Here is a 19,174-nt window from a genome sequence, read left to right on the forward strand (position 1 = left end):
TGTGAGAGGCAGAAAATAACCCTGAACATTCCAATAATTTTTTCTATCTGTGATGTAAATTCTGTCCAAAATCTCATTTTCTTTTCTCCCCTCCCTGATTTTCAATTAGTTCTGTCACCTCACTATTATCATTATTATTATTATTATTATTATTATTATTATTATTATTATTATTATCATTGTTATTGTCATTATTTTTATTATTATTCAGAACGCGACATATATCCAGGGGAAGTCAGAAAGATACCTCCATGTTTGTTCATTATACATCTGGTATTGTAGTTTAACATATTAGTTTACAACAGGGAGTCATGTTTATAGTTCACAGAATGAAACAGTTAACCAGTTACTGTAGTTGTTTGTGACAGGATGGGTGGTTTCCTTGGTCAGTCTCCCTCCGACTGCCCCGTTTTTTTGGTGCACTCGCTGCTCAAGGAGTCCGCCGGTGGGCACCCGGTCTAGCCTCTTACTGTTCCGTTACCTATTAATTTACTTTCAAATTTACATGTTGTGCTTACAAGTCCAATGTGTGTCCAGCATGTTTTGAAATATTTATGTATTAAAGCAAGGAAATTGGAGTGCCTGAGGTGTAACAATAGAGGGCACCGTGGTCCACCTTTTGTTGACAAGCTTAATTACAATAGATCTGTTTGTATACTTGAAGACAGATGATTCCGCTAATGTGCTACAGTACGCAGGTTCATTTATGTATTTATTTTTCCATTGTTGTAGCAAGCTCAATGTCACACATAGTAAAATGTGTTAAAACCCTCTGACAATGGAATCCAAATATGTGATCCTTCGGACATCAGAATGTCATAGTAGCACAGTGCAGCCTTATGCATGGCATGCCACACTTATTGAATACAATTGGGTAATAAACTGTGTCGATAGTCCCCTTTAGTTTCATATTACTTTATAAACGGAGCTACTTATTCACTTTATCTGAAGAAAAGACCCAAACTAACACAAAACAACACCCGAATAACAGAAGAACGCAGCTTGTACCAAGTATTTATATATTTTTGAAAATGCAACAGGGAAATTCTATACCTGTAAATGTTCTTGAAATATTTAATAATGTTTTTAAATCTGTGGAAATTGAATCAAATAATGTTAGATGAAACAATAAAGCTTTCACTCATGGAATCTAATCTGACGTATGTGCAATGAGATTTTACCTCCTGTGTCAGGCATAGAATTGCTAAAAGTATAATGAATGCATCATTTGTCCAAAAAACTTGATGCTGTAACCTCCTGTATCAACTAATGTGTTGTGAACTCTCTTCGAAAGAATTGCAATTTATACATTATCACACAGAGCAGCAATCCAGATATAAAAAACACAATTCAATTAAGCACTAGTGTCATTAAAATTGTCAAAATGTTAATAACTTCCACAACAATCAAATGTCCTCACTTGCAGAGAAACCACACAGACACACAACATAACACACAAGAATATTACACCCTACATAATGAGTTGACACTTCAAGTGCATTTTCCCGACAATACTTTCCTTTTACTCAAGTGATACTTTAATTTTGTATCCTAACACAAAGGATGTCAGAGCTTCATCCACAGATTACTGGATAAAAGCAAATATGTGAAAGACATTGCTATTCCTTTAATTAAAGCCTGGATCCTTTTCTAGATAATGGTGATTGTGGCTCAGGGAGAGACTTTTGTTAACAGCTGTCCATCAAAATGATACCAAAGTGCATCTCTGACTGATAATAGACTATGTGACCTCTGCTTAGCAACCCTTTATTTAGACAACTTCAACTTGACTTGACATTAGCTCCTAAGCCGTGAGATTTTACCATCTGTTGCATTAAAGATTAGAATGAACTGTGTATTAAATCCCCCCGCATTTAGTTTGACTTTCTGGGACTCATGAGGAGGCGATACTCAGAATGTCTGAGGCCATTCTTCAATCTGCAGGAACAGACGCGGCCGTTCCAAAAAATAAAAAAAATAAAAATGAGAGGCAGTTTAAGGCTGTGGTGATAATCCACTACTCGTCCTCAGACTGAGTATCACTCTCTCTTTGAGGACAGTCCCTAAGAATATCACACTTGATTAATTCCTTAATGTTGCCCATATTTAAGATGGGGACAATGTAAGCTGTGGGTTCACGGGGCTGCTTGTTCATGATTTAGCGCCCTTCTTGTCAGTTTATGGCCGTCTAATCTCCCTCTCATGATGCTGACGAGACGTTTAAAAATGACGGCATTGAAATCTCAGTAATATAAGGAGCATATAAACAAGTTTTGTAGAAAAAAACAAGCATAACAAAGTCTCTTAACCTCCATGAAAAGAATGACTGGTAATCTCTGTTGGAAGTTCTTTACATTTAAAAAGGTATGTGGATTAATTCAACTAACTGGACATGGCACAGTACTGTGATAGTCAAATATCCTCCATGTTAAAAAAGAAGACTAAAAAATCTATCATATAAATGCAGTTTTTTTTATACATAGATAGCAAATATTGAAGAGAGAAAATTTTTGTTACAGCCTTTTTCAATTACAAAAAATACTTATTTACCTAGGAAGACCTTTGAGCTTTAACTCCCTTGTTCCAAAAAAGCTCACAATTTGAATAAAAATTTAAATTAAAAGTAAATTCCATTTAAATACAACAGCTCAAAACTTTGTGAAAAATGGGGTCTACAATCCCAGCAAGTACCAAGTGAGATACCATGCCAAACGTTGCTTGAATGTTGTTCGTCTAGCTGGAGCAGAAGTCAACGTCATGCAGTCTAATACAACTGTCTGATACTGACAACATCCAGAACATTCAGACATCACTTGAATGCAAATTTATCTTGAGCAACTCTGGCTTTTACTAAGGCTTTAAATTGATCCATGAGACCTAAATCCTAAAGACTGCAATTCTGCAGGTCATCCCAAGCTGGGTGACAAACTCCATCACACACTTGTATGTGATGGAGTTTGTCCAACATGGCCTTGTAAACAGACATGATGTTCTCCATGTAGGCCAGGCTCCTTTTAGAATATCGGTTGGACACCAGGCTATTAAATAAGATGGGTTCGTAAACCTTATCAACCAGCACAACCAAATAGATAGGCTCCACGAGTCCCGAGACCCTCTTCCCAGTGTAAACGTCAACCATTTGCTTATAGATGGAATGTTGTGATATTATCAGTTGTTATTGGCCAAAATCACCAATGGAGCAAAAAATGGGTTCCATTATGTTTTGTTTTAGAAGAGAATGTAATCCATCCGAAAATGAATTTTGCAATCCTTTCAGATCTTTTATAAATAAGCAGACAACTTCCACAAGTTCACTTCCACACTCCAGTGAAGTTCCTTTGCTAAATTGTGGTCTGTTTTTTTTTCGAGTAAAGCCAACAGGGTTCCTCAAAAGGAACAAGGACCTGGTTATCTTTGGGAGGTTGCACAGTCTGTCTCATCCTGGTGTGTATCCTCCCTTTTCCAAACCAATCGAACCAGATTTTCAGAATAAAAGTCCAAAAAACAATTGGTGATGTTACACACGTTGCGGAGATGTATTTCCCTGTATATAGATAATAGAACATGGAGAAGAGGTATTTTTAGCACAACGTGTTGTGGCATTCCACTGCATTTCAATAAAAAAATCATGTGACCATGAATGAGCTACATAATATGAATATACGACAATTAAACAGTCTACATGTGGAAAGGAGCACAGCATGATGTTTCATTATTAGGATTGTGAGCTCTGGTTTATAGAGGGCGATTGTGTATGAGTGTATGAGCATCACGGCTATTAGTAGTTTTAGCCTGAATTAAACTCTGTTTCCCTACTTCCATTTTATAGAAAGCTGTGCTCTTTATTCTCTCTCAACACCAGCTGAAAATCTAAAATATATAATTTTTGATGTGTTATTATTCATAGCTCCATCAATTTGGTTTGGTCAAGTCCAAGTCTTCTAAAGCTCTGGGTCTGGCGTGGACCCTATGTGACACTGTCCATCATCCCTTGGGATGCGGGGGATCTCTTATAGAGGTCACCGTCTCTGACATTCATTTTTGTCTTGAGCTGCAGTTGCTCGCTGCCTTGGATTTATAACAAAAGCTCAGTGACATCTCGGTGATATCACATGCCAAAGTAATCGCTCCTCTCCACCCACATTCATTGGGGGCTTTGACCTAAATATAGGTATTTGCTGTCTTTCCTAATGCAACCATGGGAGGCCTTATAAAAGGAGTAAGGGGTCAAAGCTGTCCACATTTTTTTAGCCAGGCACTCCGAGGGCATCTTGTATGTCTGTTGTATGTTGTATGTTGGTCGTGATAGATCCTGATAGATCCGTGATAGATCCTGTCAGTGACAGGGTTTGGACCAGAGGATATTTAACCGCAGACTCAACTGTCCAAGGTAAAAGTTGATTGAGGTGAATTTGAATTGATCACAAAACTGGTCTAACATCTTCCCTCCTCACAGCTCACACTACTTGCAGAGATGAGTACGGACGCTGAGATGAGCGTGTTCGGCGAGGCAGCCCTTTACCTGAGGAGACCTGAACGGGAGAGAATCGAAGCCCAAAACAGACCCTTTGACGCCAAAACCTCGGTGTACGTGGTGGATCCCAAGGAGCTGTTTGTAAAGGGAACCGTTCAAAGCAAAGACAAGGGAAAAGTGTCGGTTAAAACTCAAGCTGGAAAGGTAGAGTACGTCAGCGCTGAAGGAGGCAAGCTCTCCTTCCGCAGCAAAGCCACGTCTACCGTATCTGTCTTTACCGTCACAGGTCGTGAGTGTGACGGAGGACGACATCTTCCCCATGAACCCGCCCAAGTTCGATAAGATCGAGGACATGGCCATGATGACCCACCTCAATGAGGCCGCCGTGCTGTTTAACCTCAAAGAGCGCTATGCAGCATGGATGATCTATGTGAGTAAGGCAGCGTTTGTCATTGCCGATGATGGTTGAGGAGGGGCCGCCTCCGTCCAGTTTGTAATGTGTGATAAACTGTGGTGGCTACTTATGAAGTGATTAAAAACGAATCGCGTCAAATGATTGAAAATAAATTAGATATAAAAATTATATTAACATATAAATAAACAATTCTTGTCTTTTCATCATTCATTCACTCAATCTCACTACTATTGCAGTGTGTGATACTCATCAGGAAAGTCAGTTTAAAATCATTAATCACATAGCTTATTAATCCCAATATTCATTTCAAAAGCAGGTCTCTCTGTATGGTGCAAATACAAATAGGAGTTTTCCTGGTACTTAAAAGGTAATATACAATGCAATTTGTACTCCACATTGTTTACATATAGTATGTAGTTATATATTTTACATGCAATCCAGTTTTCACGGTGGTTTACATGTTAACAATCCCTGAATAATCCCTGGAGATTCGTAACATCTTTAACATGAAATGAGCGAAACATATTGCAACTGATTTTAGCCATTTGTTTGTTCTCGACTGATTGACCTTCGTAAAAGTGCCCACACGGTTTGATGTAATTCCAGACGTACTCCGGGCTGTTCTGTGTCACCGTGAACCCTTACAAGTGGCTACCAGTGTACAACCAGGAGGTCGTGGTTGCCTACAGGGGCAAAAAACGCCAAGAGGCCCCCCCTCACATCTTCTCCATCTCGGACAACGCCTATCAGTCCATGTTAACTGGTAAAAACCTATCTGTTGCAGTCACTTTAAATGATAACTGTCAAAAGTAAACTTGTGTTTCCGGCAGATCGAGAAAACCAGTCCATCCTCATCACGTAAGCTTTGCAATTTTATTCTGTTTGTTTTCTCTTCCTACTGATGAGACGACAAGCAATTATTATTATTTTTATTTTCTCCCCAACCTGAAGTGGAGAATCTGGTGCTGGAAAGACTGTCAACACTAAACGTGTCATCCAGTACTTTGCGACAATCGCAGGGTCCAGTGACAGAAAAAAGGATTCCGGCGGTTCCGGCAAACTGCAGGTGATCTTATCACATTCAAATTAACCATTCATTAAAAATGTAAAAAAGTATTTTTAATTACATCCTTTTGTTTTTGGAACTGCAGGGGAATCTGGAGGACCAGATTATTTCTGCCAACCCACTGCTGGAGGCTTTTGGAAATGCCAAGACTGTCAGAAATGATAACTCCTCCCGTTTTGTGAGTGGAGTTGTGTCACATGCCGTTATCACACGCTGCTATCACACGCTGTTATCAACCGCGATTTAAGTGTCATAAATTGTTTGGTTTTCAGGGGAAATTCATAAGAATTCACTTTGGGACCACAGGAAAACTGGCTTCCGCTGACATTGAAACTTGTGAGTCAAAATACTAAAAAGGGACGTTATATTTTGCAATTGGACCCTTTTATTAAAGCTTGTTTTATTTGTTTTGTCAGATTTGTTGGAGAAATCCAGAGTAACATTTCAGCTTTCTGCAGAGAGGAGCTACCACATATTTTACCAGATCATGTCCAACAAGAAGCCCGAGCTCATAGGTAGCCTGTAGTACATTGTACGAATCATTAAGGAAAAAAAAAAAACAAAACTGCGATAAGAGCAGCTGTAATTGCTACGTTGTTTTTCCTCCCAGAGACTCTTCTTATCACCACCAACCCCTTTGACTACCCCTTCGTGAGCCAGGGGGAGATCAGTGTGGCTAGCATCAATGACAGCGATGAGCTGATGGCCACGGATGTAAGTTCTGCCCTTTACCCAACCCCAAAATCTGTCAATCTATTTCCAATTTAATCTGTTTCCATTTTTCCTCTCCTTCCACGGTAACGGATTCATGACCAAAATCCTAGAATAACATTTTTTCCCGGAGAAGAGTTCCTAGCAGAGAGAGGGAGGACATCCAATTTTCAGCTTTTTATAAGCATCATAGGAAATTTAAAGAAAAAAAATATGCCCCTTATTTTAATATTACCGAAACCAGAGGGTCGTTGACCATATGAGTCACTCAAAAAAAGATCTTGCTGTGCCCACATTTTTTTTCCTTCCAAACCAATCTGAGGTCTATTATCGTGCACTGACTGATGGAAGCTCTGTGTGCACGCTCCCTCAGAGCGCGATTGACGTCCTGGGTTTTACGGGAGAGGAGAAGATTGGCATTTACAAGCTTACAGGCGCCGTGATGCACTACGGCAACATGAAGTTCAAACAGAAGCAGAGGGAGGAGCAGGCTGAGCCCGATGGAACTGAGGGTGATCGATTGCCTTGCAATCCAAAAATTATCTTTATTTGCGATGGAGATATAATCGTCATAGACCTGCTGCTGGCTCTTATCTGTCAACTGTTGCTCTTCTACTTGCTTCTCATCAGTGGCTGACAAAGCAGCCTACCTGATGGGGCTGAATTCTGCGGACTTGCTGAAAGCTCTGTGTTACCCAAGAGTGAAGGTTGGGAACGAATATGTCACCAAAGGGCAAACCGTTCAGCAGGTATACGTTTGGTGATAAGAATTACTAATATATTGATAATATCATGTGATGTTTGTTATACTCAGCAGGACCACTTTGCTTCCATACACTGAGTCAACCTTTTAAGGATTTTGACAGCAGGACCGTTGTGTATTACACTATAGAAACTTGATCCAACTGCTATAATTACACAGGTCTACAACTCCATTGGTGCGTTGGCCAAGTCGGTCTATGAGAAAATGTTTTTGTGGATGGTGGTTCGCATCAATCAGATGCTGGATACCAAACAACCCCGGCAGTTCTTCATCGGCGTCCTGGATATCGCCGGGTTTGAAATTTTTGATGTACGTACGCGCCGAGCATTCTGTTAGTTGCACTGACTAATGTGGTTAAGAGCAATTTTTTTTGTTTTTTGCAGTATAACAGTCTGGAACAGCTGTGTATCAATTTCACCAACGAGAAACTGCAACAGTTTTTCAACCATCACATGTTTGTGCTCGAACAAGAGGAGTATAAGAAAGAAGGGATCGAATGGGAGTTCATTGACTTTGGGATGGACCTAGCGGCTTGCATAGAGCTCATTGAAAAGGCAAGTTTGTACAAATATATTATTCAACATTGCAGGGAAGCCTGTGCGATGAAATGTTTGAAATTTGCCTCTCTACTTAACAGCCAATGGGCATCTTTTCCATTCTGGAAGAGGAGTGTATGTTCCCCAAGGCGTCAGACACCACTTTCAAAAACAAGTTATATGACCAGCATCTGGGAAAGTCCAGCAACTTCCAAAAGCCCAAGCCTGTCAAAGGCAAGGCTGAGGCTCACTTCTCCCTGGTGCACTATGCCGGCACCGTGGACTACAGCATTACAGGCTGGCTTGACAAGAACAAGGATCCACTCAATGAAACCGTGGTCCAGCTCTTCCAGAAGGCTGGCCTGAAACTACTGGCCTTCCTCTACAGCAGCTACTCCTCCGCTGATGGTAAGACTTTGAGGGAGCGGAAGGTCTTCTAAAATGTACGTGTCAAGAAAACGCACTGTTTCAACTCCATCTCACTTAACCACAAACTAGATGATTTAAAAAACAATTTAATTCCAGCTATTGTTTGTTTGTGTAACCTGACATGTGAACTCTCGGGTCAAATATCTCAGCCTCGTGAAGTTGATGAAAAACATTTGTACGGTCTCTTTGTTTTAGAGACTGGTGGAACCACGAAGAAAGCTGCAAAAAAGAAAGGCTCATCCTTCCAGACTGTGTCAGCTCTCTTCAGGGTGAAATGCTCCATAATAATGATATTATCAATAATCTTACTATACTTCTATGTATTAGGAACCTTTGGGCATCTATGTGACAAAGCAGTGGCTGTTTTCTTTTCATTCAACAGGAGAACCTCGGAAAGCTAATGACAAATCTCAGGAGCACTCATCCACATTTTGTAAGGTGTCTCATTCCGAACGAAACTAAAACTCCAGGTATTTCTGAACTATCGTGCCATAGGCCCAAGTTTACTTACAGTTTGAACAGCGTTGGTTTGCATCATGACATTTAGGGATCATGGAACACCATCTGGTGATACACCAGCTGCGGTGTAATGGTGTCCTGGAAGGAATCAGGATCTGCAGGAAAGGCTTCCCAAGCAGGATCCTGTATGGAGACTTTAAGCAAAGGTAGTAGTAATAAGAGTTAATAAGAGTTGGATTTGATGCAAAATAAAAAGAAACCAAAAAACCCAACTAATTCCTGATGCTCTTTGTTTTTGTAGATACAAAGTACTAAATGCCAGCGTGATCCCAGAGGGACAGTTCATTGACAATAAGAAAGCTGCAGAGAAGCTCCTGGGCTCCATCGATGTGGATCATACGCAGTACAAGTTCGGCCACACGAAGGTATTTTCTGTTCGATTTTGGGCCTCTGTTTGTTTCAGTACTTGTCATGTTCTCCATGTGTCTCTTTCATGCTATTACAAATCCATGTGCTTTTGCTACATTTATCTGGGATTGGACAAAAAAATAGAGGTTCAGGGAAAATGGTTTAAATTCAGAAAAGTGTATTTGTTAAGCTAAGGGACTATTATTTGTGGCAGAACAGGCCACTGAAATGGTTTTGAAGGACATTTTCAGCAGATAAATTTGGTCACCATCTTGAAAAAAATGTCAGCTGAACTTGAATGTCGAGTATTTAATCCAGACGTTTTTAAAAACAAAATGGATTTTGAGTTACATGTTGGAAATCATTTTGCCCGATATGGTTTCTTGTATTTTTTCAGCTTTAGGTTTGGTGACAGATACAATTTTCTAATGTATCTTTTTGCTATTTTACTGTAAGGCCCACTTCAAGGTTTAATCGTTGCACCAACTGGTTTGTCAAGATTGCAGTTTGCTTGAGAAAACAGGTCAAACAAACCAAAATCTTTGTTAGTGCATCATCAGTTTTATCTGTACGTATCTTCTTCAAGGTGTTCTTCAAAGCGGGACTTTTGGGTCTGCTAGAGGAAATGAGGGATGAGAGACTGGCATCGCTTATCACGATCACACAAGCTTTGTGCCGTGGCTTCCTCAGAAGGAAAGAGTTCCAGAAGATGATGGAAAGGAGGTAATGGGACTTGTGGTAGATCGATAACAGATTATTGTTTTCATCTTTTCTATATTTGATGAAGTGTAATGAATGCTGTTTTCCAAACAAGTTCCCAAATGAAATAATACTTCAATCCCACCGCAGAGAATCTATTTACACTCTCCAGTACAACATCCGCTCCTTCATGAACGTGAAACACTGGCCATGGATGAAGCTCTACTTCAAAATCAAGCCGCTGTTGAGAAGCGCTGAGACCGAGAAGGAAATGGCCATCATGAAGGAGGACTTCGCCAAGTGCAAAGATGATTTAAGCAAAGCTGAAGCCAAGAAAAAGGAGCTGGAGGCCAAAATGGTTTCCCTGCTTCAGGAGAAGAATGATTTGTGCTTGCAGATTCAAACCGTGAGTAGATGATTACATACTTGCATATGAGCCAGTTAAAAGGTTAAAAAAATTATCTTTTTTTCGGTTATCCAGGAGAGCGAAGCTCTAGCGGATGCTGAGGAAAGATGCGAAGGACTCATAAAAAACAAGATTTCGCTGGAGGCAAAAACCAAAGAACTGAGTGAGAGACTGGAGGATGAGGAGGAGGTGAATGCTGAGCTTACCGCTAAGAAGAGGAAGCTTGAGGACGAGTGCTCCGAGCTGAAAAAAGATATTGATGACTTGGAGCTCACCTTGGCTAAAGTGGAGAAGGAGAAACACGCCACCGAAAACAAAGTGCGTGATTTCCGGTTGGTCTTCTAGACATCGGGCCGGGACATGAGCATTTCCCAAGCGTCTGTTTTATTTTTCAAATTCTAGGTGAAGAACCTCACAGAAGAGATGTCCTCTCTTGATGATAGCATTGCCAAGTTATCCAAGGAGAAGATGGCTCTGCAGGAGGCGCACCAGCAGACACTGGATGACCTGCAAGCAGAGGAAGACAAAGTCAACTCCCTGACCAAAGCTAAAGTCAAGCTGGAGCAACAAGTTGACGATGTAAGTCGACAGCCGTGACCTTACAGAAAAGAAACGTGATTTAGACATTTTTGAAGAAAATGTCCCTTTTTGAAGCTCGAAGGGTCTCTGGAGCAAGAGAAAAAGATCCGGTTAGATGTTGAGAGGTCCAAAAGGAAGCTTGAAGGAGACCTCAAACTAGCCCACGAATCCATAATGGATTTGGAAAATGACAAACAACAAATGGAGGAGCGCCTCAAAAAGTATGGGCCGAAGCGAGGGCGTCATCATGGTTTCTTCCAGTGCATGTTCCAGTGCATTAATCACGTCGTGCAATTTTTGCGTCGCAGAAAGGACTTTGAGTTCAGCCAGCTTCTATCCAAGATTGAGGATGAGCAGAGCATGGGCACGCAGTTCCAGAAGAGGATTAAAGAACTCCAGGTATTTGGAAAATCAAAATGTTTTTCTCATACCTGCGCCAGATCAAATGCGATCCTGATCAGTCGCTGTTTCACCCAGGCTCGCATCGAGGAGCTGGAGGAGGAGATCGACGTGGAGCACGTTGCCAGAGCCAAGGTGGAAAAACAGAGGGCAGACCTCACGCGGGAGCTGGAGGAAATCAGTGAGAGGCTAGAAGAGGCCGGGGGGGCCACCGCCGCCCAGGTGGAGATGAACAAAAAGAGAGACGCTGAGTTTCAGAAGCTGAGGAGGGACCTGGAGGAGTCCACCCTCCACCACGAGTCCATTGCCTCGGCCTTGAGGAAGAAGCACGCCGACAGCATGGCCGAGCTGGGAGAGCAGATCGACAACCTGCAGCGGGTCAAGCAGAAGCTGGAGAAGGAGAAGAGCGAGTACAAGATGGAGATTGATGACCTGTCCAGTAACATTGAGGGCATTGTCAAGTCAAAGGTAAGCAGGGGTCGGCGCATGAAGCACACGCCGTGGCAATAAAGTGGCGTGCCGTCTCAAATCTATTTTATCAATGACGACAGATCAGTTATGAGAAGCTGTGCCACTCTCTGGAAGACCAGCTGAATGAGTTCAAGTCCAAACACGATGAGAACACTCGTTTGATCACCGAAATAAATGCTCAAAGAGCACGACTCCAGAACGAAAACGGTACGGAAACCAAAAAAAAAAAACCCTCCCCTTGCTCAGAAGAATTGGGAAAACGTGCTCTGATTTGTTTGTGTCTGATTTTTTGCAAACAGGTGAGTTTTCCCGTCTTCTTGAGGAGAAGGAAGCGGTGCTGGTTCAGATGTCGCGGGCAAAGCTGGCTTTCACTCAGCAAGCCGAGGAGCTTAAGAGGCAGATTGAAGAGGAGACGAAGGTTTGTTGCCCGACCACCCTCCGAGTTATTACTATCTCTTGATCAATGGCAATAGTTGTCTTTATTTGTCACCTTATGGATTATTTATGTCAGTACTTGCGATGGCGCCTCCATACATTTCAATGGAAGCTGCTCAGTGGAACACAAGGACTAGAAACAAAACCATGACATTGAACTTCTTGGTACAGGCTTCTGGATTGTTTTGTCAAAATAGTGAATACACTGGCAACCAGGTTTAAGAATAAGCTCTTCTAGACTTTTGACCCCATGCATCACATGATACAAATCAAAAAGTACTTTTTGGAGGTTTGCGATCCTTGAAAAATACATCCACTTTTTTTTTCTTTTACCGAAATCCATTGCTGTGGCATTTGGCTAATTGTTTTCCCAAAGCTAGACTAATGGTCTGTTGGATCTTCGTATTTTGTGTGAAGACAAGAGGGTTGTACGGGTTTTTGCATCTGTTGGGAGAGGAAAGGTACCTGAAATTAAAGGCAATAAATCAGCAAGGGGGAATAATTGGGAATTCTGCAATCCTTGTATCTTCCCTGTCAGGCTAAGAACGCCCTTGCCCACGCTCTCCAATCTTCTCGCCATGACTGCGACCTATTGAGGGAGCAGTTTGAGGAGGAGCAGGAGGCCAAGGCTGAGCTCCAGAGAGCTATGTCCAAGGCCAACACTGAGGTGGCCCAGTGGAGAACCAAATATGAGACCGACGCCATCCAGCGTAACGACGAGCTGGAAGAGGCAAAGTTAGAGTCTCTCATGTGCAAAACGTCCGTTTCTCTGATTCAGCAACTCAGCGTATTGAATGTTTTTCTTGTGGCTCATCTCAAGGAAAAAGCTCGCGCAGCGTTTACAAGAGGCGGAGGAGGCCATTGAGGCCGTGAACGCCAAGTGCTCATCTCTGGAGAAGACAAAGCAGAGGCTCCAAGGAGAGGTGGAGGACCTGATGGTTGACGTGGAGCGGGCCAATGCTCAAGCTGCCAGCCTGGATAAGAAGCAGAGAAGCTTTGATAAGGTGGGATCTCCTGGAAATTGCTGTCAATCACAATGTCTGTATATTTGAAGAAAGGATGAAATGTTGAAATATTATGAAACATATATACAATATATAATATATAATGCTATTATACATAATACTATTATTATAATAGTTCGTATAGTAAATAAATCTAGTCTTGGCCAATTTTGCCTGGAATAGAGATTTGTTACAAAAATGTAAAACACATTTCTGTCTAGGCTTGTTTTGTACTGACAACTCTCATCTCTATCTATCTATCTATCTATCTATCTATCTATCTATCTATCTATCTATCTATCTATCTATCTATCTATCTATCTATCTATCTATCTACCTACCTACCTACCTACCTACCTACCTACCTACCTACCTACCTACCTACCTACCTATCTATCTATCTATCTATCTATCTATCTATCTATCTATCTATCTATCTATCTATCTATCTATCTATCTATCTATCGATCTATCTATCATATATGTTTTTTTAATTAAAATTTTAAGTTAATTTTGGGTGCATATGTAGTACATAATGTTTGATATTCATTCATTCATTCATTCATTCATTATCTATACTGCTTATTGTGCCAATACACACACACACACACATGCACACACATACACTAATGTTCAGTTTTATGAGAAACCGTATCCATTTATCACCCAATAATTTCAATAATTTTTCTTTGTTTATTTGGATGCATTGTGACAACATCTTCAATCTTGCACCAGAATACACAAATCATTGCTGTGTTTAGGTTCTGGCCGAGTCGAAGCAGAAGTACGAGGAGAGTCAGGCCGAGCTGGAAGGAGTGCAGAAGGAGTGCCGCTCCCTCAGCACGGACCTCTTTAAAATAAAGAACTCCTACGAAGAGGCTCTGGAGCACCTCGAGGTTCTCAAACGGGAGAACAAGAACCTGCAGCGTACGTGCGCGGATACTCCTCATACCTGCGAAGGATATGTGGTTTTTGCTCTAATATATAGTTAGTTTTGGGTTGTCTCATTTAACTGAAGATTTTCATGATTTTAGAGGAAATTTCCGAATTGTCCGATCAACTGGGGGAGAATGGTAAAGCCATTCATGAGCTGGAGAAGACCAAGAAACACACAGAGACGGAAAAGACGGAGATCCAGACTGCTTTAGAGGAGGCCGAGGTAAACCGTACAGGCTGCTGATCTTCCTTGAGATATGTAAACTGGATAAAAGTTCAAATTAACTTCTTATATCTGTGCTTTAGGCTTCACTGGAACACGAGGAGTCCAAAATCCTCCGCATCCAGCTGGAGCTGACTCAGGTCAAGGGCGAGGTTGACCGCAGGCTGGCGGAGAAGGACGAGGAGATTGAGCAAATGAAGCGGAACCACATGCGCACCTTGGAGACCATGCAGTCCACGCTGGATGCCGAAATACGCAGCAAGAACGATGCCATGAGGGTCAGGAAGAAGATGGAGAGTGACCTCAATGAGATGGAGATCCAGCTGAGCCATGCCAATCGGCAGGCGGCCGAAGCCCAGAAGCACTTGAGGAACATGCAGGCTCACCTCAAAGTACGCACCGTACCATACATATCGCCTACATTTCATATTTCAATATTACATGACATTACATTACATTACATTTGGCTGACGCTTTTATCCAAAGCGACTTACAATAGAGGACATAAGGACTGCAAATAACACTTGCAAATACAAGATTCACAGGAAATATACAGAACAGTAAGCTTGGGTTAGTGAGTTTTTTTTTGTTTTTTTTTTGACAAAGACGTACACAAACATACACATCTACACACACTGCATAGCCTAACTTGGTGCCTAACCTGATCTGGGGCAGCTCAAGCATCAGCGCAGTAAGTAGTCCCGAAAGAGAAAAGTTTTTACCTGTTTCTTGAAGGTTGAGAGAGATGATGCTAGTCTTGTTGCTTCCGGAAGTTTGTTCCACCACTGAGGTGGTAGAACTGAGATATATAATATATAGAATATATTATATTTAATATATAAAATTATGATAAGTAAAATTGCATCATCAGTGTAAAAACAATCTTGATTTATTGCCATGTATTTAGCGGTGATTTATTAAAGGGAATAAATAGTTTTCAATATCATTAGAAAATGCTTTTAGTGATTTAAATTGAGAAATTCACAAAACAAGCATGATATTTGATTTTGTTCATTGAATAAAACAGCTTTACAACAAATACCTAGTTAATTTTTGCCATGTAACATCCAACATTAAACCCCCACAGGAACAGACCCTTCACCTGGATGAAGCGCTACACAACCAGGAGGACCTGAAAGAGCAGGTGGCCATGATGGAGCGCAGGAGTGGCCTGCTGCAGGCGGAGGTGGAGGAGCTGAATGCGGCGCTGGAGCAGTCGGACAGGTGCCGCAAAGTAGCCGAGCAGGAGCTCGTTGACGCCTGCGAGAGAGTCGGGCTGCTGCACTCTCAGGTGAGCCGCACTCCTTACCTGAGAGCCCGAGTCAAAGGGTCTTCCTCTTCCAAACCAGGGCATTCACTTGCTGTATAAATTAAAAAAACAGGCATTTTTCCATCACAATGGATGGCAGGTTATCATGTAAAATTCCTTAATTCTCCACACCAGAGCCACCCCTACCCTACCCTTGGAGGAATTTTGTAGTGCTTCCCCCTCCCTCTGCAATTTACACACGCTTACCAAAGAAACCAATTATCATTGGATTAGAATAAGAATAAGAATAAACTTTATTTATCCCGAAGGAAATTGTTTTGCCAGAGTTTCAAGTAAAACATAACAATAATAAATAATAGTAGGAAATTGTATAAACAGTAAAAAAAAAAAGGGGAGGGGAGAATGAGAAATACAACTAAACTATTAAGTGTCAAAGTCAAGGCTCGGGTTAGAGTTAGGATTAGTATTACTATAGGGTTATTTAGTATTATTATTTCTAGTAATCATAATTGGAAACTGCTTTGCATGTGAACCAATATAAGCTTTTCCATTTTAAGAGTTAATAGCATTAACTAATATCAATATAATTATAGTGAAGGTGAATTTTTTTTCCCAGATTTTTGTCTCCCTCTTGAGGCCACCGTGGGTTAAGCATTTGCCTGTATTGCCTAATGGCTGGTTAGCGTCATTTATGTTAATTCAAAACCAGACTTGAGTTTATTTTCATTTGCTGTTTGCTAAGTGTCATTGGATTGCAGAACACCAGCCTCCTGAACTCCAAGAGGAAGCTGGATGCAGATGTGAGCCAGCTGCAGGGCGAGGTTGAAGACGCCACCCAAGAGGCCCGCAACGCAGAGGAGAAAGCCAAGAAAGCGATCACTGATGTAAACACCTTTAATTTATGAGCCCAGGTTGACAGTTTCAGGCCGTTCTGGCTGCTGCTCACATGAGCGCTATCATTTGCAGCAAGAATATTTTTAATTTTTCTTCACTTCATTATTTAACTTAATAACATTAGGAACTAGACATAAATATATAGACATTTCAATATGTATTGATGTTTCCTGTTTATATAAATTACGGTTGATTACTGATCATGAGATTTATTCATTTATTTGCACATTTCATTGAGAGGTAATAAAATGTGTGAATAACATTCATTCATTCAGCTCCTCACCCCCACAGTTGGAACTGAACCAGAGATCTTTTTGCTCGAGCAATAACCGCTGCACCACTGTGCAGCACATGGTTACAGCTTTAAATGATTATGTTCTAATAGTTAGAGTTAAGTTATTTATATTAAGTTTAAAATAAAATTATGAATATGGTGAAATTTGGAACATTAAATGTTTATTTTTATGATATTTTATACCATATTGTATATCAAACAATTAAATAAATTATTTATATTAAGTTTAAAATAAAATTATGCATATGGTGAAATTGGGAACATTAAATGTTTATCTTTATGATATTTTATACCATATTGAATATTAAACAATTACATTATTTTATTTCTTTTCAATCACCATATGAAAGAGTTAATAATAGTGGCTTCCTCTGCAGGCGGCCATGATGGCTGAGGAGCTAAAGAAGGAGCAGGACACCAGCAGCCACCTGGAGAGGATGAAGAAGAACTTGGAGGCATCGGTGAAGGACCTGCAGCACCGCCTGGATGAGGCTGAGAGCCTGGCCCTGAAGGGGGGCAAGAAACAGCTGCAGAAACTGGAGGCTCGGGTATCAAAACCTGCTCCCTCCAGACAAGGTCGCATCCCCTCTCTGAGATCACTGTGTCACATCTGAGCCTGCGGGCTTTCATCGCAGGTACGGGAACTGGACAACGAGGTGGAGAATGAACAGAAGAGAGCGGCCGACGCCGTCAAGGGGATCCGGAAGTACGAGCGGCGGATCAGAGAGCTCACGTACCAGACGGAGGAGGACAAGAAGACGGTTCTCCGGCTGCAGGACCTGGTGGACAAGCTGCAGCTCAAAGTCAAGGCGTACAAACGGCAGAACGAAGAGGCTGTGAGAATGTCTCCGCTCCGCCGTGGATAAAAATATCTACTTGCCTATCGGAGTGACGCGACCTCGGCGATTACTTTCTCCGCAGGAGGAGCAGGCCAACTCCCATTTGGCTAAATTGAGGAAGGTGCAGCACGAGTTGGAGGAGGCCCAAGAGCGGGCCGACATCGCCGAGACCCAAGTCAACAAGTTGAGAACCAAGAGTCGAGAATTCGTCAAGGTAGCGTCAGCCGTTTACATGTCGGGCCCTTTCAATGACAAACGGGGTCAAAGGTCAACCTTGACACTACTGTTTTTTTTTTTCCGCTGAAACTCATGGAGCTGATTGGTATTTTCACACAAATAAATTCAGGTTGCCGAGTCAGAGTAGACCCTGCGGCGAGACAACGGCCCCCCCCGGCCCCCTGCAGTCCAACTACCGAGCACGGAGAGAAACTCAAACAAAGTTAACAAGCCCGGCTTATTTTTGCTGTGAAATGGTAGAGAAATAAAGTGGTGTGAAGCATCAGCTCTGTCTGTTTCATTTCTTTTTGTTCATTTATTCATATGAGTACTTGTGTTCCGATTCCAAGCCGCGATTAGTACTTTCATGTGTTTCTCTTTTCAGAAATATTGGCCAGGTTTGATAAATTCCATCTCAACCTCAACTCGAGCTGGGCATTTACAGATATATATATATATATATATATATATATATATATATATATATATATATATATATATTCATTTAACCACCATATTTCTTTGAGCAGCACTGATTTTTGCAGTCAATAATTCGAGACCCCAACAAAGGCTATCCCAGTCTACAAATCTTTGTTTTATATGTTTCTCACACTTGTCATCCCTGGTGCAATCCACTTGTTTTATTTTGTAATGGACGGCCAACAATCATTTTAAAAATTCATGGGGAATTTCCTCAAGACGGAAACAGATTTTTCCGAAAATCACAACTGAATCAACTTTTTTTTTTTTTTTTTTTTAATTCCCGTGAAAAAATACAAAAGCATCAGAAAATTGGCAGTAGGCACTTTTTGAGAGTATTTGATCTTTTAAACACAGGACAAGTGGCATAGACATGAATGAATGGATAAATTAATTGATACTACATCTATATTGCATATAGTGATTCTATATAATTAAATGATGTAGTAAACGTTGATATTGTGGTAATCTCAATTTGGATTAATTTTTTGGACTATTTTTCATATCAAACCCCAAGTGTGTGCAGTTGAGTTCATTTGGAGATCAGGGCAGAGCCCCACTGACATTTACATCTTCGGGTTAAAATAACCCGCCCTCCTGGCTGTCAATCATCTCCCTACAGGATATAACACCGGTGCGATAGTGGCGGATTAAAGAGGATCAGAACGATAAAATCAAAGCGCCTCCAGAGGATTAATTGCAGATCACGTGCGTGTTTGGCCCTGTTGCTCCATCCTTGAACCTGTTTGTTCAGCCAGCAGACAGTG

General features: G+C 41.2%; 1 protein-coding gene across 1 annotated transcript; it reads left to right on the forward strand.

The window, feature by feature from the left end:
- The first annotated feature begins 4,259 nt into the window (after positions 1-4,259).
- Positions 4,260-18,207, forward strand: LOC147214672 (myosin-4-like). The gene is made up of 39 exons (XM_086140217.1): positions 4,260-4,390; positions 4,457-4,678; positions 4,761-4,904; positions 5,496-5,652; positions 5,720-5,747; positions 5,841-5,955; positions 6,041-6,133; positions 6,228-6,291; positions 6,372-6,470; positions 6,566-6,669; positions 7,040-7,178; positions 7,297-7,415; positions 7,589-7,738; positions 7,813-7,983; positions 8,067-8,373; positions 8,590-8,663; positions 8,777-8,864; positions 8,942-9,059; positions 9,155-9,278; positions 9,848-9,984; positions 10,111-10,366; positions 10,442-10,684; positions 10,769-10,945; positions 11,021-11,166; positions 11,254-11,344; positions 11,423-11,812; positions 11,896-12,022; positions 12,115-12,233; positions 12,789-12,985; positions 13,071-13,254; positions 14,016-14,181; positions 14,289-14,413; positions 14,497-14,805; positions 15,501-15,704; positions 16,442-16,567; positions 17,250-17,420; positions 17,508-17,708; positions 17,794-17,925; positions 18,058-18,207. Exons 2-39 carry the CDS (start codon positions 4,475-4,477, stop codon positions 18,073-18,075), a joined length of 5,817 nt encoding a protein of 1,938 aa, XP_085996343.1. The 5' UTR covers positions 4,260-4,390; positions 4,457-4,474; the 3' UTR covers positions 18,076-18,207.
- The last annotated feature ends 967 nt before the right edge of the window (positions 18,208-19,174 follow it).

The sequence above is a fragment of the Fistularia commersonii genome, chromosome 33 (genome assembly GCF_037954325.1).
Source record: "Fistularia commersonii isolate RoL2024-O1a breed Wild chromosome 33, RoL_Fcom_v1.0, whole genome shotgun sequence".
Taxonomy (NCBI): domain Eukaryota; kingdom Metazoa; phylum Chordata; class Actinopteri; order Syngnathiformes; family Fistulariidae; genus Fistularia; species Fistularia commersonii.

Bases quoted from the DNA above. Each gene is read 5' to 3' on its own strand.
- LOC147214672 (XM_086140217.1), top strand. From the start codon at position 4,475: ATGAGTACGGACGCTGAGATGAGCGTGTTCGGCGAGGCAGCCCTTTAC. The intron at 7,984-8,066 runs GCAAGTTTGTAC...TCTACTTAACAG, and splicing joins GCATAGAGCTCATTGAAAAG to CCAATGGGCATCTTTTCCAT. The intron at 11,167-11,253 runs GTATGGGCCGAA...TTTGCGTCGCAG, and splicing joins ATGGAGGAGCGCCTCAAAAA to AAAGGACTTTGAGTTCAGCC.